The 27,477-nt window shown below is 41.4% G+C and overlaps 1 protein-coding gene across 1 annotated transcript in view; it reads right to left on the reverse strand.

The window, feature by feature from the left end:
• PLD5 (phospholipase D family member 5) overlaps positions 1-27,477 on the reverse strand; it is a 411,871-nt gene that overhangs the window by 149,695 nt on the left and 234,699 nt on the right. The window contains exon 4 of the mRNA XM_047077346.1: positions 7,978-8,089. Coding sequence (XP_046933302.1) covers positions 7,978-8,089 — 112 coding nt within the window. The remainder of the gene's footprint in view (positions 1-7,977; positions 8,090-27,477) is intronic.

Consider the following 27,477-nt stretch of genomic DNA (forward strand, 5'->3'; position numbering starts at 1 on the left):
CCCAAAAAAAAAGAACTACCATATGATCCAGCTAATCCCACTTCTGGGTATAGATCCAAAAGAAACAAAATGAATACCTCAAAGAGATATGATGTTCGCGTTCATTGCAGGATTATTCAAATAGTGAAGATATGCAAGCAATCTATCAGTCTGTCAAAGATGAATAGATAAAGATGTGGTGCGCGCGCACACACACACACACACACACACTCACAAATATTATTCAGCCACAACACAGAAGGAAATCTTGATATCTGCAACAACATGGATGAACTAGAGAGCACTATTCTAAGTGAAGTAAGCCAGACAAAGGCAAAAATACTTGTCATCTCACTCACATGTGGAATCTTAAAAAAGTTTAAAAGTCAAGGTCACAGAAAGAGAGTAGAATCATGGCTACCAGGTAGATGGGCAAGATGGGGGAGATGCTAGAAGCATCTTTTAGTTACAAAAGGAATGAGTTCTGGGGAACTAATGCATAGCATGGTAACTGCAGTTAACATTGTCTTGTAGTATTGAAATTTACTAAAAGAGTAGGTCTTAAGTTGGTTCTCATCACCAAAAGGAAAAATAAAGGTAACTGCGTGAGGTGATGGATGTGTTAATTAACCTGAACGTGGTAATCGTGTCACGAAGGATGTATATCAAATCATCACACTGTAGACTTTAAATATATACAATTATATTCTTGAATTATATCTCAATAAAGCTGGAGGAAAAAAAGTAGTTTTCTTTTTTTTTTTTTTTCAACGTTTATTCATTTTTGGGACAGAGAGAGACAGAGCATGAATGGGGGAGGGGCAGAGAGAGAGGGAGACACAGAATCGGAAACAGGCTCCAGGCTCTGAGCCGTCAGCCCAGAGCCCGACGCGGGGCTCGAACTCACGGACCGCGAGATGGTGACCTGGCTGAAGTCGGACGCTCAACCGACTGAGCCAGCCAGGCGCCCCCCAAAAAAGTAGTTTTCCACTGGCAAGTAGAAATCTTTGCCTATTTTTTCTCTAGAGGCCAAGCTCTGCATTATGAAGAATTTATGAACACACTGATGGGTAATAAGAAACATGTACTACTTGTGCAATATTTAAAATGTGGAGATTTGCACCCATAAGTTAATGTAACTTCTCCATAGATAGCATTAAAGACTCTAGAAAAGTAATTAGAATCACCCAGATGTAGCTCTATCAACTATTTGGCTAGTTTATGGTAATCTTTTTTTTCTAATATCTTGAGCAGATAATTCAAAATTAAAATCAGACATTAAGGGAATAGCAGGTCTAATATCAAAGCTTTTTGCTACTCTTCTGATTTGAAAAACACCTCTACATTTTATGTACTTAAAAATCTGAAACGGAAGGATTTTCTATTGGTTAGAACAATATTTTCTTTTACAAGAAATATTTTGGAGTTTTGAGACTCGTTACAATAGAAAAGCTTGCCAACGCCAAATCTGAACACTTTTGGAAAGCATAAATATGTTTAATATGTGTAACTGCTAACTTTTACTTCCTGTTCTAAAAGAGGTTATTAAACAACCATGCAGAAATAAAATATCATTGGTGTTTTATTAAAAAGAGGGAGTTGTTATGAAGAAGAGTGCGAGGGCTTTAGTCTCATTTCGGATATCAAAATTCTTATCTAAATGAGTAAGGCTTAGTCACAAGAAAGTGCCAATTAAATAGATACTCTGTGTTCAATGCTTTGTGGATGGGATGCCAGGACGAGCTGAAGATGGCCAACCAACAGGTGCTTGTTAGGGTCCTCTTGCTCTTGTCTGTTCACCAACATGGGTAAGGTTCTGTCTAATTAGTTCACTTGGTTGGCATACAGTGGTAACAAGGGACCATCGGGGTTAGCTTTACTCAAACCACAGCCAGCCACCCAGCAAATGTATGAATTTGTTCACAAAAGGAACACATGAGGGGAGGTGGAGGGCTGAGGGCCAAAGAGTAACAGAAATGAAACTATGTCGATGAAAAGAGTGAGAAAGCTAGGACTTTAACTTTTTAAATCTCATGGAAGATTTAAAGATCTGTCCGTCCATCCATCCATCTATGTTTTTGTCTATCCATCCATCCATCCATCCATCCATCCATCCATCCATCCATATATTCTAAAGAAACCAAAGCGGAAAGAAATTCTTGACACATTAATGCTATGGCTAAGATTTGCAAATCTGTCTATCTGTCCGTCTACTTATCTGTCATCCACCCATCCATCTAAAAAACCAAAGGGGAAAGAAACTCTTCACACATTAATGCTCTGGCTAAACAACATACAACTCCATAAAGTAGTTCTGTTATCTGCTCCTTAAAGATGTCACAAGCATCTACAGGCAGCATGGTCTAACCCGAAGGTTTGATCTCCCTTATGTCTGCATGCACACTAAAGGAGGGATTGAGAGAGCAAGGCAGTTTGATTCTAACAGACTGAGAGCTTGAAACACCAGCTGAGCCAGGACTGGGCTAACAGGCCCGAGCAACAGTAAGCTGCACTCTCAGAAGGGAGGGGCACAGTGTGCGGGTCTTGCTGGAGGTCTCCCAAGCTCTAGGACGAATTTCTTCCTGAAAGGCCAAGCAGCATCTAGTGACAGAGTTTAACCTGCAAGTTAGGAGCATTGTCCATTCCTCTCCTATTCGGAACCAAGCTGTCAGGATGACCTCTCCTCCTTTCACTGGGTTGCAATCCCGTCACGCTGTTTACCTTGGAATATGGATTCTGATTTCTTCTCTCTACCCCAGGAAATTGTCTCTTCTCTAGTGTATTTCGGGCTTCTGATTTCATGATTCGTTTTCCCATAGAACTTTCATAGAAAAACTTGATTTGCATAACCTTTCCCATTTCAGGGAATACAGCAGGGTTTTTTCTTTTGGTCATTCATTTGGACAAGAAAATTTCCTATCATTGCATGCATTCAGCATCACGAGTTCTGTTTAAGACATCCCTGTGTTTCCTAAGAATGTGCAGAGCCTGAATTCTCTGACTTTCTGTTCAGAGTATGGTTACTGCACCACAAGGAAGCCCTGTTACAGAAGGTGAGGTTAGAATCTACCTCCCTGGGTGCAGTATTAAGAGTGATCAGCTTTAATCTAAGTTAATTACGTACTAAAGCTAAGGTTTCTAAGTTGAATTTTGAAATTTATTGCTGAATTTTAAAGTAACCCTCATACTGTTAAAAACTGAGAACAAACTGAGGGTTGATGGGGGGTGGGAGGGAGGGGCGGGTGGGTGATGGGTATTGAGGAGGGCACCTTTTGGGATGAGCACTGGGTGTTGTATGGAAACCAATTTGTCAATAAACTTCATATAAAAAAAAAATAAAGTAACCCTCATTACCACACGTCACTCATTCTAAAGTATGCAGGCTTCACATTTTCACAACTCTGATGTTGGTACGCATCTTATGATTGCAGTAGACAGGGTGACAGTTGTGACCGAGTTGTCACTTCAGGTCTTAGCTGTTATTCCCAGTGGCATGACAGGGCTCCTACGGTATCTCAATATTCAGTCAACAAACCACTTAAAGCCTCTTTGAGGAAGGATTGGTGAGGCTTCGTTACTGTCAGAATATCTTCCTTTGACATTTTCTGGTAAGGTTCCGAAATAAGCAGAACAGAAGTCTACTTAGAGAGAAGAGACAATAGTAGGGAGTCTGTTTCTAAAGTTAGAACATCATCAGCATCTTGATGGTGGAGACGTGTTGGGTGGAAAACACAGGCATCCATGACTCAGATGCAAAAAGTGATTCAGAAAAATTGGATTCTACGTAGATGTTTCAAGAATTCCTGGATCATTTTGTTTCACTAATGTCAGTCTGCTCTGGCAAACCATAAACTCTCTGAAGTCAGGGGAAGGCTCACGCCTTCGTCAAGTTTCTATCTTTAAAGCCCAGGGGAGGTACCTGTCAGATATTCAAGGACAGTTGTTGAACAAATAATGAATGAACAATGGAAGAAAAGAAGACGGTAAGACCATCTGAGAAAAAGAGAGGAAGTCTGAAGGAAATACTATGAGTAAGGCTTAAAATGGACCCTGAGGGACAAAGAAGAGCTTGCAAATTGATAAGGGGAGAAAGGGTAGTTCAAGCACAAGGAAAAGTGTGTGTTAGGAAATAGAGCCCTGGAAAAGCATGCTATATTTAGGAAACCACAACTATCTTTCAGATATTTGGAAAGCCAACAACAGAAAATAGTACTAATGAGACTGAAAAGGAGATTCAGATCCTGGATTGTTTTGAGTGCTTTGCCCTTTTTTTTTTTTTTTTTTTTTAAGAACTGTGGACTTTATTTCTAGATCACCCATTTTAATCCTTAATGACTTTTATCTCACGAGTCGTTCTATTAGAGAGTTATCCAATAGTGAACAGGCAAAGTCTCGTTTTTCCCAAAAGGAAATTTATATTTTCTGGCTTAACATTTTATTCATAATTTTTGGTAGGCTATTGGGGTAAATATTTTAGTCCTATTATATGAAAGCACACTGAATTGCTATGGTTTTGAAAGACAAACAAAGAAAAAAACAGCTCTTCTTAATTATAAATTTCATTGCAACAATAACTATAAAGATTAAAAACATAGTAGGTAGGGAGATGGATGGGCAGAGCACAGAGGATTTTCAGGGGCACTAAAATATTCTGTATGATGTTACGTTGATAAATATATGTCATTACATAAGTGTTCAAACCCAGAGAATGTAAAACACCAAGAGTGATTCCTAAGGTAAACTGTGGACTTTGGGTGATGATGATGTGCCAATGTAGGCTCACACATGACCCTTCTGGTGAGCAATGTTGATGATGGGGAGGCTGTGTGTGTGTGTTGGGGCAGGGGGTATGTGGGAAATGTCTGTACCTTCCTCTCAAAGTTGTTGTAAACCTAAAACTGTTCCAAAAAAAATAACACCTTAAGAAAAAAACACAGTAGTATGACTGCGAAATAATATTTTGCTCATGGTTGAAAAACACAGCCAGAAATAAACATTGTATTAGCAGTATAAAACCACATTGCTGTGGTTTTACCAGCATGCAGTTTGGTGGGGGCGGGGGGGGGGTGGGGGGGGGAGTTTCCAAGGCGCCAGCTGGGAGGCATGAACAGAGAGAGGAGAACATGAAGGAAATACTCCCCCACTGCCCACCGCAGCTCAGAAGGCAGCCGGTGACCCACGCCCTGTGAAGGCAAGTATGGAGGAAGGAACAGGACTCAGTGACAGTCCCACATCCCATTAGATTGCCTGTGAGGCATCAGGCAGTGAGAAGCCATTTCACAAAGGATGCTCATTCAGCTATGAACATCACTTTCAGACTAATCCTCGGCCCAAGGCTATAAGCTGATAAAATGCAAAAACAAAAAACAAAGATGAAAGCCGTGAAGACATCAATTTGCACATGACATATCTGGAAAAGGGTTAGAATCAAAAATCCACAAAGAAATTATCAAACTTAACAGCCAAAAAACAAATAACCCACTTAAGAAATGGGCAGAAGACATGAACAGACAATTTTCCAAAGAAGACATCCAGATGGCTAATGGACACATGAAAAGATGCTCAACATCACTCATCATCAGGGAAATACAAATCGAAACCATGATGAGATATCACCTCACACCTGTCAGAATGTCTAAAATTAACAACACAAGAAACAACAGGTGTTGGCAAGGATGTGGAGAAAGGAGAACCCTTTTGCACTGTTGGTGGGAATGACAACTGGTGCAGCCACTCTGGAGAATAGTATGGAGGGTCCTCAAAAACCTAAAAATATAACTACCCTGAGATTTTATAGCAGCATTATCAACAATAGCCAAATGTGTGTCGACTGATGAATGGATAAGGAAGATGTGGTGTCTCTATTACTCAGCCACCAAAAAGACATCTTGCCATTTGCAATGACTTGGATGAAGCTAGAAGGTATTATGCTAAGTGAAATAAGTCAATCAGAGAAAGACAAATACCATATTATTTCACTCATATGTGGAATTTAAGAAACAAAACAAATGAATATACGGGGGGAGGGGAGAGAAGAGAGGGAAACAAACCACAAGAGACTGATAATAATAGAGAACAAATTGAGGGTTGATGGAGAGAGGTGGGTGAAGGATGAGCTAGATGGGAGATGGGTATTAAGGAAGACACTTGTGATGCGCACTGAGTGTTGCATGTAAGTGATGAATCACTGAATTCTAGTCCTGAAACCAACATTGCACTGTACGTTAACTAACTGAAATATAAATTAAAAATAAGGAAGAGTTCTTGGGTGGCTCAGTTGGTTAAGTGTCCAACTCTTGGTTTTGGCTCAGGTCATTATCTCGCAGTATATGAGTTCAAGCCCCTTGTTGGGCTCTGCACTGACAGTGCGGAGCCTGCTTGGGATTCTCTCCCTCTCTCTCTCTCTGCCTCTCTCCTGTTCCCACTGTCTCTGTATCTCTCAAAATAAATAGATAAAACTTTAAAAAAAAATAAGGAAAGGGAAAAGAAAGACTTACATGGCAAATTTAATTCTATGAAAAAAAATTTATGAAGTAATTTCCCACAAATTTCAAGGGTTGGAAATCACACAGAGTTATGCTCTCTGATGTAGATGTGCAGCCTGAGAGGCTGGGAAGGTGGGAACTCAGGTAAAGAAGGGAGGGGAAGTGTGTCAGCTAAGCCAACGTGCTGCGTCAGATGCTTATGGTGTGTGTGTATATGTGGGGTATGTGTGTATAGGTGGTGTGTGTGTGTGTGTGTGTGTGTGTGTGTGTATGGTAGCAAATGCCATGGGATGTTTATCTGCAAATACAGGCACCCAGAGTTAGCCCAAAGTAATCCATTCCTAACAATGTGTCAGATAATGGATTTTATCTGAGTGGGAACCCAATCTCACATTTTTTAAATAGGAAAAGTAGTAACACATTTCTAATTCATATTAATCCACTGTTTTTCAAAAAATATTATGCTGTGCTCAGGTGGCATAGCAAAGCTTTTCAGGCCTAACAGTGTCTCATAAGTTACCTCGACTTTCCTTACACAGAACAAATATTACACATGAGCCTGACCAAGCTTATGTCTTCTATGTATTTATGTCTTTCTGTAGGCTTTATCGCTTCCAACTTTCCTTCTGCAGAAGGAAAGACCACTTGGGTTCACCCTTTGCTTTATAGTCCATTGAATTTTCCAGAAGGTGTTTTCACTTAGCAGTCTGGGAAAGACGACAAGCAAAAGTGCCCAGCATGTTTAAGGAGCACACACACGAGATGCAGTGCTATCAGGTGGCACTGACACTCACTGGGGCCAACGCCTTGTCTTCTCCCGGGGACGCTGGGCAGCTCAAGCATTTTCCCTGGCTCACACCTGCCATGTCCGTTCGGACGCTTACAGTTCAAAGAGTCAATTCGGGGCCAAAATTTTTATAAAGCCATAAAAACTATTTGGAAGTGAGTTCAGTTAGTCAAGACAAAGCAAAATGAAGAAAGTTATTTCATAATGATTCCCCGTCTTCATGGGATTTTGCGACAAAGTGCAGAGTGGCCTATGAATGATGTTCTCTGTGGAATTATCTCAGAATTCATGAATTAGGCCAGGTTTCATAGACTCCTCCATCTGACTATATTATTTTAAAGAAGATGTTGCACGAGAACTTCCATTTGAAGGACAAGAGGAAAACAGCAATCCAATGTTTGTTCAAATGAGAAGTGGCTCTTTAATCACATCACAGAAGTGTTCGGAGAGGGAAAGATTCTTCTTTCTAGTTAATTATCATTTAATGGCCAGGGGATTATTTTGCATAAACTAATATGCAACAACACTATTTAAAAACTCCCAGTAGTATTGATTAATTAGTTCTCTCATTTAAAGGCTGTAATCGGGCTATTTTTCAAAGGAGAAATAAGAAGTGTATTACATGCAATGTGTCGACTATAAAAAATCATGTATTATTTTAAGCGAAATGAAAGACATCTTAACAGAATCCCTAGGGGTAGAGTAGCATAGCAACCTTGGCCTTACCCTTTAATCTCAAGGCTTCTAATACCTTTGAGTCAGCTGTTACATCACTCACTAGCTTGATTTCGATATTTTGCGAAGTCAGTTGGAGCAGCTTTTCGAAGAGACGTTGACCCTAGAAAAAAATATTCAGAGACAAGGAAAGTCAGAAGCCCTGCACGTATGCTATTTTAAACAGGTATAAATAAACTTATTAAAAATTGAAATTATTCATTCAAATTTTAAGAGGCAAGCACTTCAGCAACTGATACTCATGTAAAATTGTTTCAAAAGAGTTACATAAACACAGTAGTAGCAGACACAGATTATGCTTTCTTGAGTGCTATGCAACCCAACAATTCTTGCCATCATAATTTCTTTTTTTTTTTTAATTTTTTTAAACGTTTATTTATTTTTGAGACAGAGAGAGACAGAGCATGAACGGGGAGGGGCAGAGAGAGAGGGAGACACAGAATCGGAAACAGGCTCCAGGCTCTGAGCCATCAGCCCAGAGCCCGACGCGGGGCTCGAACTCCCGGACCGCGAGATCGTGACCTGAGCCGAAGTCGGACGCTTAACCGACTGAGCCACCCAGGCGACCCATCATAATTTCGATGCTACAGGGCAAATCTACCCTTCTTTTACTTTTTCATGAATTCTGCGTTACCTACGCATGAAGGGGCAGCAGAAAGTATTAGTTGTGTTTGGGCTGAGACAGACCTGGATGCAAGCTGGTTTTCCAGTTTATAAATTGTGTTTCTGAATCTCACTAATCTCCAGCTTCTTCCTCAGTAAAATGCACATAATATTAATATTTACCATAGAAGGTTTTTGTGAGAATTAAAGGCATTAGTCATAGGTAAGTACCCTTCCAGTGGGAGCTCTTATGGGGAAAATCAGGGTGATTTCTCCGTGATTTGCCTGAATTCCTCTTCTGGTTTAAAACCTGACTGAATCCAACTAATGTTCTTCCTAGTACTCTGTAATTACTAGCACAATCTAAAACTGATGAAACAAAAATACAAAATAAAAAGTAAAGGTTTTGCTTCTGTAATATTTTCACAAGCATTAAATTTTTATTCTAAGTTTTACTCTCCAGGAGCCTCTGAGTAGAGGTTGGTCTATAGCCATCATATCATCTCAGGGAGTGGACTGCAAGCCTGTCTGTCCTATTTATTTCCCCTTGTGTGTGTTCATAGATTCCCTCTCCTTATCATAAAAGGAAACGGTCTTCTTTTATTGATTTTTCAGATCTTTGTTATTCAGCCACAAACTCAAATGCCTTCCAGGGTCAGACAGGCAATAAGGCTTTGCTTTTAATGGCCCCCAAGTGGCAAAGTCTTATCCTGCTTTAATAAGAATGGGCCATTAATGGGGCGTCTGGGTGGCTCAGTCACCCCATCCAGCTCAGGTCACGATCTTGAGGTTCTTGAGTTTGAGCATTGGCTCTGTGCTGACAGCTTGGAGCCTGGAGCCTGCTTCAGATTCTGTGTCTCCCTTGCTCTCTGCCCCTCCCCTGCTCATCCTCTCTCTCTCAAAAGTAAATAAACATTAAAGAAAAAAATAAAAGAATGGACCGTTACTAATGATTACGTACAGAGGATGGAGACTGAGAACGCAGAACGGAGGAAATGTGGATGTCGTGTGTGATTCCTGCAGTTCAGCCTCAGAAAACAGAGAAGCCAAAGATCAAAGCTTAAAGCTTTGGAGGGTAAGGAGGAGGGAGCTAGGGCCACCTGGCAGGCAGGAGTGTCTGGCGTAAGTGGGAGTTGTACCCCACGGCAGGCACAGAGGTTTCCGTCTCCTTTAACTAAGTGTGCTGACCGAGGTTGCCAAAGGTGGAGCTCATGGAATTACTCTGCACCCAGAGCCTGGAGGCAGGCTCACAGCAGACCAGGTTTCCTAGGAGGCACTGAATGAGGGCAGCGGACTGTTGTCAACTGCTAATTTAAAAGAGGTGGAGTGGGGAGTGAGAGAGAGAAACATATGGAGAGACAGAGGACAGAAGAAAGAAAACAGGCTGACTTGCAGATTGCAGGGTCCACGTAGATTTCAGGTTTATTGCACAGAGATAAGGGGCTGGGCAGTGAGAGGCTCAGATACAGGCGAGAGGGACATCCAGGTGGGGGGCTCTGTGGTTCTCCTGCAGGGTTATCACCAAGATGACCTTCCTCATCAGCTCTGGCTCTCCACTGACGTGCACTACAATCTTGTCACACACCCTGGGATGCTTGGTGATGTCTGCATGGCCAGATTTCTGGAGCCCAGATTCATGGTCATCATATAGTCATACAGATTATTCGTACTTTTCCCCTTCACACAGAGAAAAGGCTTATATGTTTTGTGTTTGATGAGACTCACCAGTAATGAGCTGGTATTTTTACACAAATGCATTTTTTTTTTTTTTTTGGTTCTTAGTTCACAATGTATTTAGTACAAATGAAACATAGGAGATCTTCTAACCTATCTGTATTTCTGGCTCTGTGCCTTAAACTGATTCCCACTGTGTTATTTTTGTGAACACCAGAAATCTCAAACATGGATGAAAATAGAAACTCCCAAATCTACAGATACTGGCAGACTGTCATTAAATAAAGCTTATTTTTACTGTTAGTATGTGCTGATTACTTACACCAAGGATTCTTAAAATTGTTAATTATAGTGCTTATTGTAATGAACTTGGGCCTGGGGGGAACTTCTCTGTTTTCAGTGTCTTACCTTCCTATCCACACATTCTGGCTAAGACATCAGAATGTAGTAACAAAGGTGTGAAACACCTTCTCCATGCCGAGATCTGTAGTAAGGGCTACTGTTTTCTGAGTTAAATCTACTCACTGTATTGTTATAAAGGAATACAAAAGCCCCTTGGTTTTTAAACATCAGTATGGTTAACTCTTAAACAACACAGGTTTGAGCTGCCCAAGTCCACTTGTACTCAGTTTTTTTTGACAAATATTGCACAGTCCTGTATATGTGTTTTTTCATCCTTATGATTTTCTTAATAACATTTTCCTAGTTTACTTTATTATTCACATAACATACAAAATATGTGCTAATTGGCTATTTATGTTATCAGTCGGATCTCTGATCAACAGGAGGCTATTAGTATCAAAGTTTTGGGGAGTCAAAAGTTCATGTGGATTTTCAACTATGCAGGGGGTTGGTACCCTATTAACCCCTGTTGTTCAAGGGTCAACCAATTTAAAAACTTGCCATTCCTGGTGAGAAACAGTAGACCACATTTCAAAATTAAATGAATCCTCTTGAAGATGTCAGTGGCTCAGGCATGTTGAGCAGTTTAAGCCAATTAAGCCCAGGCAGCCTGCCTAGAGATTGGAGTATTGAAGTATTGAGGGGGATTAGTTAACCACCCAATACTGTCCCTCCTTTACCTAAAAGGAAGAAGCCACTAATAATCTGATAAAGTCAAATATCAGTGCATTTAAGGGGCCCAACAAGAGAAAAGATGCTTGAACACAGCGGGCATTTGATGATACCAACAACTCAAGAAGACAGAACTACAGCTAAAACACAATGTAAGTATTCAAGGACAGGTAAGCATGGCTGGGACTAACACTCTGTGATTTTAGAAGTAAATTAGAATAATAATTAAAGAACAGCATAGCCACTGTTGTGACCCAAATCATTGGTCTGAAGACCTCAAGGAAGAAATACCTCAAAGTGCACACACATATGCATGCACACACACGAAAACATAAGGGTGACAAGGGAAGAAAAGGGTGATAGATAAATTGAGGATATATAACATGTGGCTAATAGGTGTATTGGAAGACAAAAAGAGGTAAAAAGAATAAGCTTTCAAGTAACAGAAGAAAAATTGTCCTACCTGAGGCAAGACCTAAACCTACATGTTTTTTTTTAAATATGAAATTTATCGTCAAATTGGTTTCCATACAATACCCAGTGCTCATTCCAACAGGTGCCTTCCTCAATACCCATCACCCACTCTTCCCTCCCTCCCACCCCCCATCAATGCTCAGTTTGTTCTCAGTTTTTAAGATAAACCTACATGTTGAAAAGATAATTGAAGATGAAGGTAAATGCAGTGCGGAAAGACACATTTAGGTACATTCCGTGACACTGATCAATAGCAAAGAGAAAGAGAAATTCTTAAAAACCGGCCAAAAACAAAACAAAAACAAAAGCTACCTATCAAGCAAAATGGATCAGACTGGCATGGAGCCAACCATTTGCAACACTAAGTTGGTACATGGTGGCTACAGACTATAAAAGAAAAAAATAACTAAAGCAAAGGAATGCTTTACTCAAAGATTTTACCCACCAGGGTGAAAAAAAGAGAAATTTTTGCAGATATATACAGATTTAGAAACTATATTACCTACATAACCCATATGAAGGACATATTCAAGGAAAGAATCTAATTAAACAGTAAAGGACACTAATCACCATCAAGGAGGATGAAAAGGATAAGAGACAAGTGATGAGCAAGATGATATGGATTATGTGTTTGATGTACCTGGTAAATAAAGATTCTTGACATAGAAGAGACACATTACAGGGGAAGGTCTACTGTTCTCCTGAGAATCTATTATGTGATTCTCAGTGGGAGGCACTATTACCCTAAAGGGGATGAGTTTGTTCACTGTGTGCATGTGTGTGTAAGTTATTCTTTTTATAAATAAAACACAGATATATATACAATAAATATGCAACATATCTGTGGTATTAAAACCTCATGGTTGGGGGGGGGGTGCAGGTTTAGGGAAAAAAACGTCTAAAAAGTCTCCTTAGTAAGGTGATAGAAAAAAGAAGATTGAGAAACACTGGTCTACAACAAACAGGATAAAGAATCTCAGTAAAAATTAGAATGAGAGTTGGGAGGGCTTAAAAGAGCTAGATGAGAAAGAGTAGGCAATTATTCTGTGATGGCACAATTTATGGAGCAGTGACAGTTATAAATTGGTATGTACCAAACAACATGGCATCTAAATATATAAAGCAAAGGCTAACAGTAATGCAATTAAAACACTACAACAATATAATACTTCAAAATATGTCTTTCACAAGTGGGTGACCTAAAAAGGAATAAATGAGAATATATGAAAATTAAATAATATTATCAATAAACTTGATTAGGTATATACATTTATACATATTTCTCATTTTATATATGAAACCCCTCAAAACAATCGTTTGCTTGTCTGTAGAACATCATGAAAATCTGTTCTGTAACTGCCATTAAGAAAATTTGAACAAGGGGTGCCTGGGTGGCTCAGTCAGTTAAGTGTTTGACTCTTGATTTTGGCTCAGGTCATGATCTCACAGTTCGGTTTGTGGGTTTGAGCCCCATGTTGGGTTCTGTGGTGATAGTGTGGAGCCCGCTTGGGATTCACTCTCTGCCCCTCCCTGCTTGCACACTTACTGTTTCTTGCTCTCTCTCAAAATAAATAAACGTATCTTTATATATATTTACATAGTTTTTTTTTTAAAAGAAAGAAAACCTGAACAAAGTGTAAGGAAGATATTCTACCAGCTTCATTCTTTGATCATAATCCAAGAAAATGAGAAACAGACAATTAACAAGCAACACATAAAACAAATCATATCTACTTGAAAATTTAACTTACTCAGATTATCTGTACATCATAGGAGAAAAGAAAAGTGAATTTCTGTATTCTCTGGAAAGCTATAAATAGGTGGGTACTTCAGAGCAAAACCATGAAATGAGGCAATATCTGGTGTCAGGGAAATTTATAACCATAAATGTCTACAGCTTTATAAAAAATATAAAGTCATGCATAGGAATGGATAAACACAGAAGGGAACTTAATAGAGAATCCAGAAATGGTGCACACAGGATTATATCAATAACAAAGGCACTGTTTTAATTCAGTCTGAAAAAGATAAAGTGGTTAAATCTGGCACAATTGAAAAGACCCCTATATTACACCACTTAGAAAAATATGTTTTCAGGAAAAATAAAAACATATCAATACCTTCAAGAAAATCTATGCAAGCATGGACAGGTATGTTCCATCTTCAAGTAGGGCCGACCTTAACCAAGCTATAGGAGGCTAAATAATGGTCCCCAAAATGTCAGGTCCTAATCTGGAGTCTGCAAATTTTATCTTATTTGGAAATAGAATCTTCGCAGATACGATTAAAGATTTCGAGATGAGGTTATCCTGGATTATTATCTGAGAAGGTCTTAAATGTAATCAGTGTACTTATAGGAGAAAGGCAGAGAGGCAGAAGGGATTGGACACACCCAGGGGAGGCTGCCACCTGGAGACAGGGCAGAGGTGTTTGGAGATGCCAGCCTTGGAGACTGGAGGGATAGAGCCACCAGCTAAGGGGCGCTGGCAGCTTCCAGAAACTGGAAGGGGTGAGAAGTGTTCTCTCCCAGTAGTGGGGGCTGCTGGAGCCTCAGGACAGAGCACTGCTCTGCTCTGACACCTAGGTTTCAGCCCAGGGAAACTGATTGCAGACTTCTGCCCTCCGGAACCAGGAGAAAAGAAATTTCTGTTGTTTTAAGCCATCTGTCTGTGGTGCTTTGTTGCTCTGGCCACAGGAAGCTAGCTACATAGACGCAATAAAAGATACACAGAATTACCAAAGTTAAAAAATTATACAGAAAAAGATACCACAAAGTTCAGTGCAGAAACAGCAAAAATTTGGAATAGTTGCTATGTAGATGAGAAGAAGGGAGGGCCTGATAGCTGTACTCTACAAAAATGTATACAAATTAATAAGAAAAGACCAAAAGCCCAATCAAAGTTGGGAAAAGTGTGGCTCTTGAACATGAAGGATGCTTCATGTAGCCAAAGAAATCACAATGCAAAGCAATACGGACATCTCTCTTTGTAAGCAGGAGACTGGAAAATATTTATGAGTGGCAACCTTTACTCCCATCGATGATTTGGGGACAGGACATTCTAACATTGCTGCCTTCCACTCAGGAACCCCACAACCAGAATGCATCCCAAAGACACATAAGCACCAAAATGTGTGTGTGTGTGTGATTATATATCTTAGGTATGCTGTTACCCACTGATGCACACATATACACACACATACCTGTACACATGTATCTATATGTGCACATAAAGTTTCAATCAAAGTATAAAAGGGTGGATGACTGATATTAAACGATTGATGACACAGTTACTAGAAAACAAGACTAGGATTTATCTTAAGCCATGATGTCCTTTTAAAGCAATACACTTGCCTTGATTTTTTTCTTTCTTTTTTTATATGAAATTTATTGACAAATTGGTTTCCATACAACACCCAGTGCTCATCCCAACAGGTGCCCTCCTCAATACCCATCACCCACCCGCCCCTCCTTCCCACCCCCCATCAACCCTCAGTTTGTTCTCAGTTTTTAAGAGTCTCTTATGGTTTGGCTCCCTCCCTCTCTTTTTTCTTTTTTGATTTTTTTCTTTAATTTATGATTTAAGAGACAAAACCATGTATGCATGGATCCCATCTTGACTCAATTTCCTATTTATTTAGCCAATTAATTCAATTATCTTCAAGATTGATCACTTATTTACTGACTATCTTTGCTGAAATTTTCAGCACTAAATAGCTGAAAATTTTTTTCATTTATTTTTAAGTTTATTTACTTTTGAGACAAAGACAGCATGCACGGGGAAGGGACAGAGAGGAAGAGAGAGAATCCCAAGCAGGCTGCACGTTGTCAGCACAGAGCTTGACTCAGGGCTCGAACTCACAAAACTGTGAAATCACGACCTAAGCCAAAACCAAGAGTCATATGCTTAACCAACTGAGCCACCCAGGTGCCCTTCTTTTTTTCACTGAGAAAAATTACTGAAATTTTATTTACTTACTATACTTACTGAAATATCTAAGGATTGCCAGGGATATAAATATATTATTTGTACATTTGTCATCATCAGCTTTTATTCTCAAATAAAAGGACCCCCAGAACAGGGAGAAGTGTCTTTTAAGCAATTTCATTCAACACATTTACTGGATGCTTGCTAAGTGCCAGGACCTTCATAAGTGCTGGAGATAAATGATAAGTAGGTAAATACAGCCCAGTGTGTCAGATGTCAGGGTCGAGACCTAGAGACAACATAGCAGGGGCACTAATAACCCTAAGGCACAGCCTAAGGCACACAGGGAAAGTTCCCCAAAGGAGGGGAGGAAAGAAAAGAATGTTCCAGGTGGAGACCTGAGGCCTGAGAGCTAAGTAGGAGGGTCTCGTAAGCCTGGACGGAATTTGGTCCATGTCTGGAAAGCTCCGTGGATCTCCAAAGGATTTTACATACGGAAGCACATCATTGAATTTCTGCCCTAAAAGAAAATTTTGGCTGCAAATCGGAGAAGGACGGGTACAGGGCAGGGCTGGAGGCCGAACACAGCAATCAAGTCAGTATGTGGTCCGGTGAGAGACACGGAGTTGTGTCAGTGGCAGCCAGAACGACGGACAGATCTCATGTGTCGCCAAGACGGCACAGTGACAGACTCCATGGCGAGGTGTGGGCTCGCGGGAGACAGCACAGCCAGGAAAGGTGGCCAGAGGCCCCGGCAGCTCTCTGGACGTGTCTGCGGGACATGGAACTCCTCATCTGAAAGGAGAAGATGCTGGCCTAGGAATCAGCTCACCAATGTCCTGAGGTCATGGATCAGTCACAGCTTTGGGAAGTCGGTGCCATCGGCCCCCCAGCTGAGTGGAGAACACTCGTTTTGTGGGCCAGGAGCAGCAAGCATCACCCGCCTGATGCCAGGGGGCAGTATCTGCTATGCAGGCATGCAGCCTGCCGGTCCATTCATTAACCCAGGTTCCATCCCACTAAGGGGCTTAATTATTCTGAACGGTTCCTCATCGAGGCCTTGCCTAACGATGGTAAGATATGCAGACAGTGGGTAGCAGCACAGCCACCCCTCCTCAGGGGCAGATAGATGAAGAGACGCGAATGAGCTCATCCTACCAATCACGGGCCACGAAACAGCAAGGGATTAATATCAGCAGTGGCATGTTTGAAGCAGGGACCTAGGCTCTGAATTCCTACAGTAGCTGGAAAGTAGCTTTGGGGTTCTCCAGCATCCACTCCGGCTGCAAAGGGCAGGTGGACAAGGTCATCTCGGCAGTGTGGTCGGCTGTGTCCGGAAAAGTGTGGACGGCACGGCTTGTCAGCACCGCTGTGCAGAAAAGGCGGGTGTGATGGGCAAGGGAGGGACGCATGGCATACGCCAGATACTCCAGCTCTCCCACAGTCGCTTGTTCTGAGGGGACAGCGGGCCCCACATTGAACGGAGACAGGATTCCTTCAGATCCTTACTCGTGACAACCCAGCTCCCCCTGTAACATAACCATGAGGGTGTCCTACACGTTCCCTGAAAATCCCTCCATCTGAAGAAAGAAGCCCAGCCTCCTTAGCCCTCTGACCCTACCTTTTCTATTTTTTTAAAAGATATTTATTTATTTTGGGGGAGAGTGCAAGCGGGGTAGGGGTAGAGAGAGGTGGATAGAGGATCTGAATCAGGCCCTACACTGACAGGCTGACAGCAGTGAACCCGATGTGGGGCTCGAACTCACGAACCGCGAGATCATGATGAGGTCGGATGCTCAACTGACGAAGTCACCTGGGTGCCCCATGACCCCACTTCTAAGAACTGACCCCAGGTGAATGAGCAAAAAGAAAATGTTTTGCACAGAGATATTTATAGTAGCAGAATTTATTCAGAAAGAGGAAAATTAAAAAAAAATAGATTAAATGTCCAATAATAAGGAGTTCTATAAATTTAATCTGGTCCATCTACAACATTGGATATTATACAGCCAATTTAAAATAACGTTTACCAATAACATGAGAAAGCGCTTCCAATGTAATGTCAAGATCAAAATTAAGATATAAACTTTACATAATATGAGCATATGTATGTACTTATGCATAAAATACCAAACTTAAAAAAAGTTTTATTGATGGTCACATGGATGATTTTGTTTTTCTTTATTTCTCTGTAGTTTCCAAATTTTCTATAGTGAGAAGCTATTTCTATTATAATGAGAAAAAAAAATCCAACTGATTCTTTCTAAAACGAAGTTGCAAGAACATAAATTGGCCATACACAGGAAATGCAGCAAGGAGGTCTAGACACAAAACAATCAAGCCTTTTAGGTAAACAGAACTAAGATAAGACAATTTTAAGAAAAAAAACATTATTTAATCCAAATAACTGGGAAGAGTATCTTTGGGTTCATGATTTATTCATGCCTATATGATTGGATTTTAAAAGAATCACAGAGGTTAAACTCTCGCTAATCATAGTGCTTATGAGTTTATATCAGAATGATGATTTCCCTTGGAAATACATTGGAAAGCAAGCAAGAGCATAATTAGGATTGCTCAACAGATGGGGAAACAGAAGCACAGTGAAGCAGCAGGAAGTTACCAAGAAAGAACAGCACCAAGGGAGAACCAGAGAGCTCGCTGGGCCACCAAGAGCCAAGGACAGCCTTCCCGGCCTGCTTGGTGCTGCTTTAGCATTCCGCATTGCCAACGGTGGCTTCTCCAGCAACTCCACTATACTTTGAGTTCCACAAGGGGTGGGGACCACTGCTTATTTGATTTCACATCTCCAGCCAACAGCGCGGTACCTTACTAATTATCCGTGCCATAAAGGCACACACAAAATCGCTTTGTGGCCACATTTCAAATGCAAGAATGCTAATTTATAAGCATCTGCTGAGTGTTGACTTTGTGGAAGAGGGAAAAAGATGCTACTTTGCAAGAAGGAGACATCCTTTCCATCAGGTGATGCTATTTTCATGCCGACACTGAACACCGGGAGCTTGACTGAAATAATATTTAGCCTAGAGATGAGAGGGCTGAAGAGGGATCTACTGTTTCCAATCCCAAGGCAACTACTGGGCTCCCTTCTCTTCCTGACCACATGCTAGACAATAAAGCTACAGGAATAAACATGGCACATGGCCTGGAGTCCAGAACGGTGTGGAATATTCCAGTAGAAGTTGCCACCATTTTATATCATCACTGAGAAAACAACTGGAATTAACAGGGTTTGTTCATCATGTTACTGAAACACAGAACACTGGATGACAATCCTGGTGGGAAGGCACCAATGTGGCCCAGCCGTCAAATCTAGAAGCATCAAATCACTGTTTATTAGACTGGGGTTCTTTTAGGCAGTGATACTCAATCCTGGCTGCCTAACAGAACCACCATTATAACAGCATCAAAGCCTGGCCCCCTCCCCAGACACTCTAATTTTAGTGTTTTGGGGTGACCTGGGCATCTATATGTTCCAGAAACTTTCCTGGTGATTCTGACAGGTAGTCATGGTTGAACACTGCCCTACTGGGGGAGGAGGGGGAGAATCTACCTGAAAACATACACATTTCGCTTTCTTCTTTCTTCACCGAAACCCCGAAGAACTTGAATTAGTATCCTGAGTAGAATTATCTCAACCCCCTTGAATAGAAGTTGAGAATGTGACAGACATCTTAAAGTTATTCCTGCTCTCAGGTTACATAGAAAGCAGGCATCCACTAAGTAAATGTACAACTAAATGTCCTGCATCAGGAAAACAAAAATGAAAGTGAAAACAGAAACTCTCTTTTTATGAGCTCCATTATTTGTTGTTTGACAAACATTATCTAGATCAGATTTACAAACCCATCCAAAGAGACTGGCATTATTATACCCGTTTTATAGATGAGTTAATTGAGGATCAGATGGGTCATGACATTTACCTAACGTGGCCACAACTACTAAACTACTGGTCATGTCACACAGATTTGCTGCCAAACCCTGTGATCTTTCCACTAGATTATGTGCCTCCTGAAGAATGCTGCTGATTTGTCTTTTCTACAAAACCAAACTCTGAGAACTGAAAATAAACAAAATAATGAATTCTGAATTGAGCCAAAAAACAGAGCATTAGTATGCATCCTAATCTTGTTTCCATTCATTTATACATGTTGTATTTTTCTCTCTAGCCCTGTAAAAACATACAAAACAGACAAGAGTTGGCCATGATATAGTAGAAATGCATGCAAGCCCTCAGATCCGCATCAAAACAAGGGATAAAATGTGTGTTCTTCGTGTTGAATAGGAATATGCCACTTTCTCTGGCTGTCTCACACCAAGTTACTAGTTACAAGGCACCAACCTCTTAATTGCAACAGGCTCAAAGAATTTCAGTTACTTAAAGAATCCAGTCTCCACCAACCACACTCCTCTCCTTTCAGACATAGTAAAAAGCAGGAACTGTTGGAATTCTATTTTTCCTAGATAACAAAAAAAAAACCCAGTAAAAAAAAGAAATTCTTATTAAATATTATGATGAGGCTGCGAGATTTTTGGGTACCTTTCTCAGACTTTCACACTGGCAAAAACAGGATTCTCTTGGTTCCAGAAATACCCCTGTGTTGCAAAGTGGATACTGTTTGTCTACGCGATCAATGGATGAACAGCGTCCTTCACCAGACTTGGGGGAGGGAGTGGACCTGCCTTGGGACAGGAGGGGTGGAACGAAAGGAAGAATGGAAAGATGGTGGAGACTGGAGAACACAGAGCCATAGCTGACCCCTCCAGACTGCAGGCTTCCTAGGAGGCCTCGAAACACAGTGATTCTAATAGAAAATGTGAATAATGCTATTTACGAAAAAGTTGTGAACATAGCTATAAAAGACATGCGACAAGGAAGAGGTTTCCAAGTTAGGTAAAGCGAAAGCCTTTGTCTGTTGGTTAACCTACATCTATAGAGTCAGTTAGGAAGAATACTGCTAGCAAGGAATGAGTGGTCTAGAAGATGTGACCCATGCAGCTGCCTTGCCCACAGCAAGATGTGGCCCACCAGCATCAAGGGGAGATCTCTCAATGTTGCCTGGGTATAGGAGTCTTCAACTTAAAACAAAAACAAGGAGAGGGGCACCTGGGTGGCTCAGTTGGTTAAGTATCTGACTTCAGCTCAGGTCACGATCTCATGGTTCGTGGTTCGAGGACGTTTGGCTCTGAGCTGATGGTGTGGAGTCTGCTTGGAGCCTTCTCTCTCTCTCCTTCTCTCTCTGCCCCTTCCCCACTTGCTCTCTTTTCCCTCTCAAAATAAATAAACTTTAAAAACTAAACAAAATAAATAAAACAAAACAAGGAGCAGAAAACTAGCCAATTGACCAACCAACAAAAATCAGAAATGGCTATAGGTTTGAGAAGACCACATTACTTCCATGGATTCAAGATTTAAGATGTCAGTGTCCAGAGATACATGTGTATATGTGTGCACACATGCATGGATGAGTGTAGATAAGCAGATGGGTGATAGCAAGACTTTGCGTAGCTGTGTGTTTGTGTAAAGACTTGTGCTTAAAAAATGGAAGTTACAATAATTTGCATAATCCTTATCTACCCAGAGCTTTACATTTAAAATAATTTTTTAATGTTTATTTATTTTTGAGAGAGAGAGAGAGCGCAAGTTGGGGCAGAAGAGAGAGGGAGACACAGATTCCGAAGCAGGCTCCAGGCTCTGAGCTATCAGCACAGAGCCCGATGCGGGGCTCAAACTCATGAACTGTGAGATCATGACCTGAGCCGAAATCAGATGCTCAACCAACTGAGCCACCCAGGCATCCCAAACTTTACATTTTTAGAAACGATATATTTCTTTCTTAATTTTACTTGGTAACCACCCCAGTTTCCAGCACAGCGAAAAGCACATAATAAGAACTCATTATTTGTTAGTAAAATTAAACTGATTGGAACGAGAGTTGCAGTGTGTACACAAATAACATTCGTGAGAATAAACACATAATAAGATGGCCAAACACTGTTCCGTACCCTTCACAGATCTTAACTAGTGTGATCTGCACAACTAACGAGATATGTACGCTCTATGACCCTGATGTTGCTGCTGAGGAAATCGAGGCCTACAGAGTTCAGCATCTCACTCAAAGTCACAAGGCTGATAAAAGTAGATAAAGAATTAAGTAGATAAAAAGGAACCTGAGCTACTCCTTCCTCACTCACCTCTAGAGTCTGCCTACCAACCACAGTGTAGAGACAGGATCCTGGCTTGTGTTCCCCCAAACCACCCGTGGATCACTGAACTTTCATTCATGTTACTCATGAAATTGAGCGAATACCATTACATTTTCTAAATCATAATTTTTCAAAATTGTGATGTCTCATCAATTGGCAATCATGACTCACTGCCGATGAATAACTAATTGATTTCACATAAATGCATCTCTTAAAGATTCAGTTGTGGGAGCTCATTAATTATTTTATTTGGTTTCTCACAGTGAACTCACAGAGAACAGGTTTGTTTGTCCCCCCACCCCTCCCCCAGTGAATTAGGTAGCTCTGAAATCATCAAGTCACATTTCCTGTCTTTTCCTGAATAGTCTTGATTTCATAAATCCCCATCATTTTATCCGATAAATTAGAAATCCCATTGTCCTAAAAATTTCAGTATTTCAGGGTCTAAACTCACCATCTGGACAGAAAGAAACAAAATCCTTTGCCCAATTTAAAATTTTCATTAAATTTTAAAATATGGTAACCATGGAACTATAGACCTCACTAGCCCTTGCCATCCATGGTTTCATACAGAGAAAAGTTACCCACCAATTTCCTTCCACACATAAAGAAGCAAATAAACACAACACCCAAGTGCGAGATGGAAAAGACAAGATGAATTTTTCAGGGTAGGAATTAAAACAGCAACCTCTTGGGACTACAGATTGAAAATGCATTTTTAATGAATGTGTCTGTTTCCACACACACACACGGCTGGCATTTATCATCCTGGTGATAACGACCATCACTCAGTCTTATAAAATTGCTTCTCATCCAGAAAAGACACAGAGGTCATGTGCCACGTTTATCTGTGTCTCTTTTCTGCTGAGCTGGGGCCTGCCTGACACCAGCTGACCATTCCTCAGGGCATTCTTCATTCCTTACATTTGTATTATAATAAGTAGATGGGCCGACTCTCAGTTGTCCTGTTTATCTATGGGTCATTTGTGGTTTCCACACTGGACTTTTCAGACTCTGTTTGTTTGACTATTTTACTCCTCTTAAAACTATTTTCTTTTAGGGGCGCCTGGGTGGCGCAGTCGGTTAAGCGTCCGACTTCAGCCAGGTCACGATCTCGCGGTCCGTGAGTTTGAGCCCCGCGTCAGGCTCTGGGCTGATGGCTCAGAGCCTGGAGCCTGTTTCCGATTCTGTGTCTCCCTCTCTCTCTGCCCCTGCCCCGTTCATGCTCTGTCTCTCTCTGTCCCAAAAATAAATAAACGTTGAAAAAAAAATTTTTTTTAAACTATTTTCTTTTAAAAAATATATTAGTGGAAAATAAGCTGTGAACTGGGCCAATTTTCATTATACTAGAACATCTTAAAAACATTTTTTTAGGGACCCCTAGGTGGCTCAGTCAGTTAAACGGCCGACTTTGGCTCAGGTCACGATCTCACGGTTTTTGAGTTCAAGTCCTGCAACGGGCTCTGTGCTGACAGATCAGGGCCTGGCACCTGCTTTGGATTCTGTGTCTCCCTCTCTCTCTGCCCCTGCTCCGCTCATGCTCTGTCTCTCAAAAATAAATAAATGTTTAAAAATATTTAAATGTGTTCACTTGGGTAATTAGGGTGTGCTTTTGTGTGTGTGTGTGTGTGTGTGTGTGTGTGTGCAATAAGCCAAGCAATGACTACATTCCAATACTTATAAGGTCTTGGTAAAAATAAAAGCATGCTCACAGGTCCAAAGATTGGTCACACAAACACTGAAATAATTTTTTTTTTGCCAATTTTAAATAGTTGTACTTAGAACATTGCATTTCCTACTTACAATACTGAGCTTATAAAGTACAATGAGATTTCTTTTCCCTGTGCACATATTACAGATTCACATATCAAGAATGCTCTGCTATTTACTACAGCAGCTCAACTTGAAAGCTGCCATGAATTTGCTACAAATTTGTGTCCTTCAGCGTTTTGTGTGGAACAATGCTAAATGTCAAATCCAGAGTCTGGAAACTCCTATTGTATTTGAAAGATGAGATTGGGTAAAATTTCATTCAAAATAGGCTTTCAGCCAGTACCTTTGTTTTTCGGGAACGGTAACACTTAATGGCCTGAAGAGAACAGAATCTGGGTCCTTAAAGTGTACCTAAAGAGAAACAGTTGGTAGTAAAGACCAGGTTTCCAGGACCTGGTTTCCTTGCCCCGCTCCCGACCTCTGCACAATTACCCTCTGTTGTCAGGATGGGAGGGGAGGACAGAAGGGAACCAGCTTCTTGCAAAATAATCTTTAAGCCCAAGGGGTACTTGGGTGGCTCAGTCAGTGTAAGCATCTGACTTTGGCTCAGGCCATTATCTCGCAGTTTGTGAGTTCCATCCCTGAATTAGGCTGTCTGCTTGAGCATAGAGTCTGCTTTGGATCCTCTCCCTCCCTCTCTCTCTCTCTCTGCCCCTCCCCTACTCTCTCTCTCTTTTCCAAATACAAATAAAAATTAAAAAAAAAAAAAGCCCAAGACGTATGGTATTTAGACAAGTTCTTCTGGGTCCCTTTACAAACTGCTCGAGTGGTCGAGGATTGCATGAGGGAAGGTGAGAAATGGAGACAGTCACCAAGCACCATTTCTATGCCATAGGCTCGCTCTCTCTTTTTTACGGATTTTTTTCTTTTATGATTTCCCTATTCATCTTAGTGCAATAGATTCAACTCTGCTAGCATGTCAGCTCCAAGGAAGGGATCTTGAGTTTGTCCGCTGGTGTATCCCATACGCCCTCAACAGGGCCTGCACACGGGAGACCTCAGTCATATTTGACTGCTTGCTTTCCTCCTTTGTCTCCCAACGGGGTCAAATGCGATCACTTTGAAGACACAAATACCTTGAAAATATGTTATAAATCTAGGAACTTCCCTTTCATTTATACTTTTTGTCTCCAGGTTGATGCCTGGGTTGAGTTGCCAGCACGCAAACCTGTTTGTAGACTCATGTTTCCTGGTGTGGCTTGTAGGTTCTAGGGAAGTGTGGTGCCCACATAAAATGCTAGCACTTCTGTTGGCCAGAGGTAGGCAAGGTGGACTTTCTAGTTTGTATCACCTATTTTTGTTGTGGTGGTGGTTCTTCCACTTGTTTTTTTTTTTTTTTTTAAATTGAAGTATAGTTGACATGTAATATTCTAGGGCAACTACAATATTCTAGTAGTTTCAGGTGCACAACATGGTGATTCAACACTTCTCTCCCATTATGAAATGCTCCCGATGACAAAAATAGTAGCATCTGTCACTATACACCGTTATTATAATATTATTGACTACATTTCCTATGCTATACTTCGTATCTTCATGACTTACTTATTTTCTACCTGCAAGTCTGTGGGAGCTTGGGTGGCTCAGTGGGTTCAGCATCCAACTCTGGTTTCAGCTTGGGTCATGATCTCATGGCTTCGTGGGTTCAAGCCTCACATGAGGCTCTGTACTGGCAGCATGGAGCCTGCTTGGGATTCTCTCCCTGTCCTCCCCCTACTTGCACGGTCTCTCTCAAAATAAATAAATTATATATATACACATACAATATATAATATTGTATACACCTATATATACACATATAATATATAACTGCAAGTCTGTACCTCTTATTCCCCTTCACCTATTTTGCCCATCTCCCCACCTTAAAGACCACAGTCCACACCTGGTGTTCAACCAATGGGGAATGAATGCATGGTATTTCTCAGCATCATCACTTGGCCACTTGGTCCAGTGCCCCGGACCAGCGGAAGAGGACATTCACTGCCTTGCTGAGAAAGGAGCCTTCTAGATGGTGCTGTGAAACTCATTCTTTCCTACAGATCCCCACTCCCCACAGGGCATGTCTCCCGGCCAAGAACAGGCAGGGGTGGGACAGCTGTTCACTAGATCGCTCTCACAGCCTGCTTGCACCCATTTAATCTGCACAGCAAGCAAAGCCCCTCTATCCTTCATGTCTGCACGTGTAGAGCTTTCCCGGTGAAGATGCAAGGAAATGACACTCAACACTGCAGAAAACCGAATGGTTTTAATCTGCAGGGTGCCTGGTGTTGTTGGTGTTCCAAGAGGCACAAAGAGGCATCTCTTTGGCAGGAGCTCTATGCCTCTACCCGAAGATATCGGTTCTAACTGGATGTCATCCTAAAGGGCACTGTGTGAGTTCAATAACAGCCAGGTTACTGGCAGCAAATTGAAAATTTCTATTGTTGCCAGCAGGCCAGCTGTTGGAGTGAATGGAATGAAGCTTCCAGGCGTGATCTTTCCACATCCACAATGCCCACCTTAATTCACTCTGAAGTCACGCAACGAACAAGTATTCTCTCCTTGACCAAACTCTAGCCGGCCTTCTTTGGGCCCTCTTCTCCACCAGGCTCAAACTTGTCTTACAAAAACTGCAGGCTCTCAGCAAGATGATTTCATCAGTACCCCCCTGTCCCCTGACATCCCCCCACGTCCTCGCTCATTAAAAGGCTTGAACAAAATGCTCACAGTTCCTAACACCTCAAGGCCACAATCCCAGGATGACCCTGGCCCTCTTAAAGTGCCTGCTTGAGAAAGCTCGACATTGCCAAAAGAATGCACTGTTTGTTCTGCCGACACCTGATGGGAGGGTCCCTGTCTCCCAGTCTCTGTGTGGGAGGGTAGGAGCCCAACTTTGACAAGCACCAGTTTGCAAACCCAGATGATTTTCCTATCTGGACCAACCCCTTCCCCCACTTTTTAGAAACTTCTACTTCCCTGATCCCGTTCAAGCCCCTGCCATCTTCCCTCATCCCCCAATCTCTCATTGTAAAGGGACGAATGTGTGGGGGTGGGTGGTGAGGAGTGCATTTTGTATGTGGAAGAGATATGGATTGCTATGGCCGGAGTGGACTGTGGTGTATAATTTCCAAGGAAGCCTGTCAATAATCTTCCTCAGTCCTGGATAGATGCCCTAACTCTCACCCTGGATCGTGACTTGCTTTGACCAACAGAATTGGGTGGAAGCAGCTGGGATCCCAGAGCCCGTGTCTTAAAAGGCCTCATACTTTCTGCTTTTGGCCTTTTAGGATATAAACACCCCGTAAAAAGTTCAGGTTAGTTTACTGCGTGATGAGAGACATACAGAGAGGGGCCCGGGTGACCCCCAGACATTCCAATCGCTCCTAGGTAAGAGGCTGGGAATGTGAATAAAGTCCTCTTGGATCCTCCAGTCCCAGTCAAGTCATCCCAACCGACACTATGTGAATTAGAGACGAGTTCTTTCTGCTAAATACTGCCAAGAATCATGAAGAATTAAGTGAGTGTTATTTGTGATATCATTAAGTTTTGGAATGATATATGCAGCAACAAATCCCTGACACACCTGTGTAAACAGGAGAGGTAGAAAAGTGCAGAACACAATCAAGAAATTTACTCAGTTCTTCTTTAGCACGCCTTTGTGGGTTTTGCTTGTTTTTACCTATTATCTGATATCCTGTAACTTTAAAATAGTATAATTGAGGGGTGTCTGGGCGGCTCAGTCGGTTAAGCATCCTACTTG

The sequence above is a fragment of the Lynx rufus genome, unplaced genomic scaffold (genome assembly GCF_022079265.1).
Source record: "Lynx rufus isolate CCGP_SWC_20201006 ecotype Redwood Valley unplaced genomic scaffold, mLynRuf1.p SCAF_15, whole genome shotgun sequence".
In the NCBI taxonomy this organism is placed as follows: domain Eukaryota; kingdom Metazoa; phylum Chordata; class Mammalia; order Carnivora; family Felidae; genus Lynx; species Lynx rufus.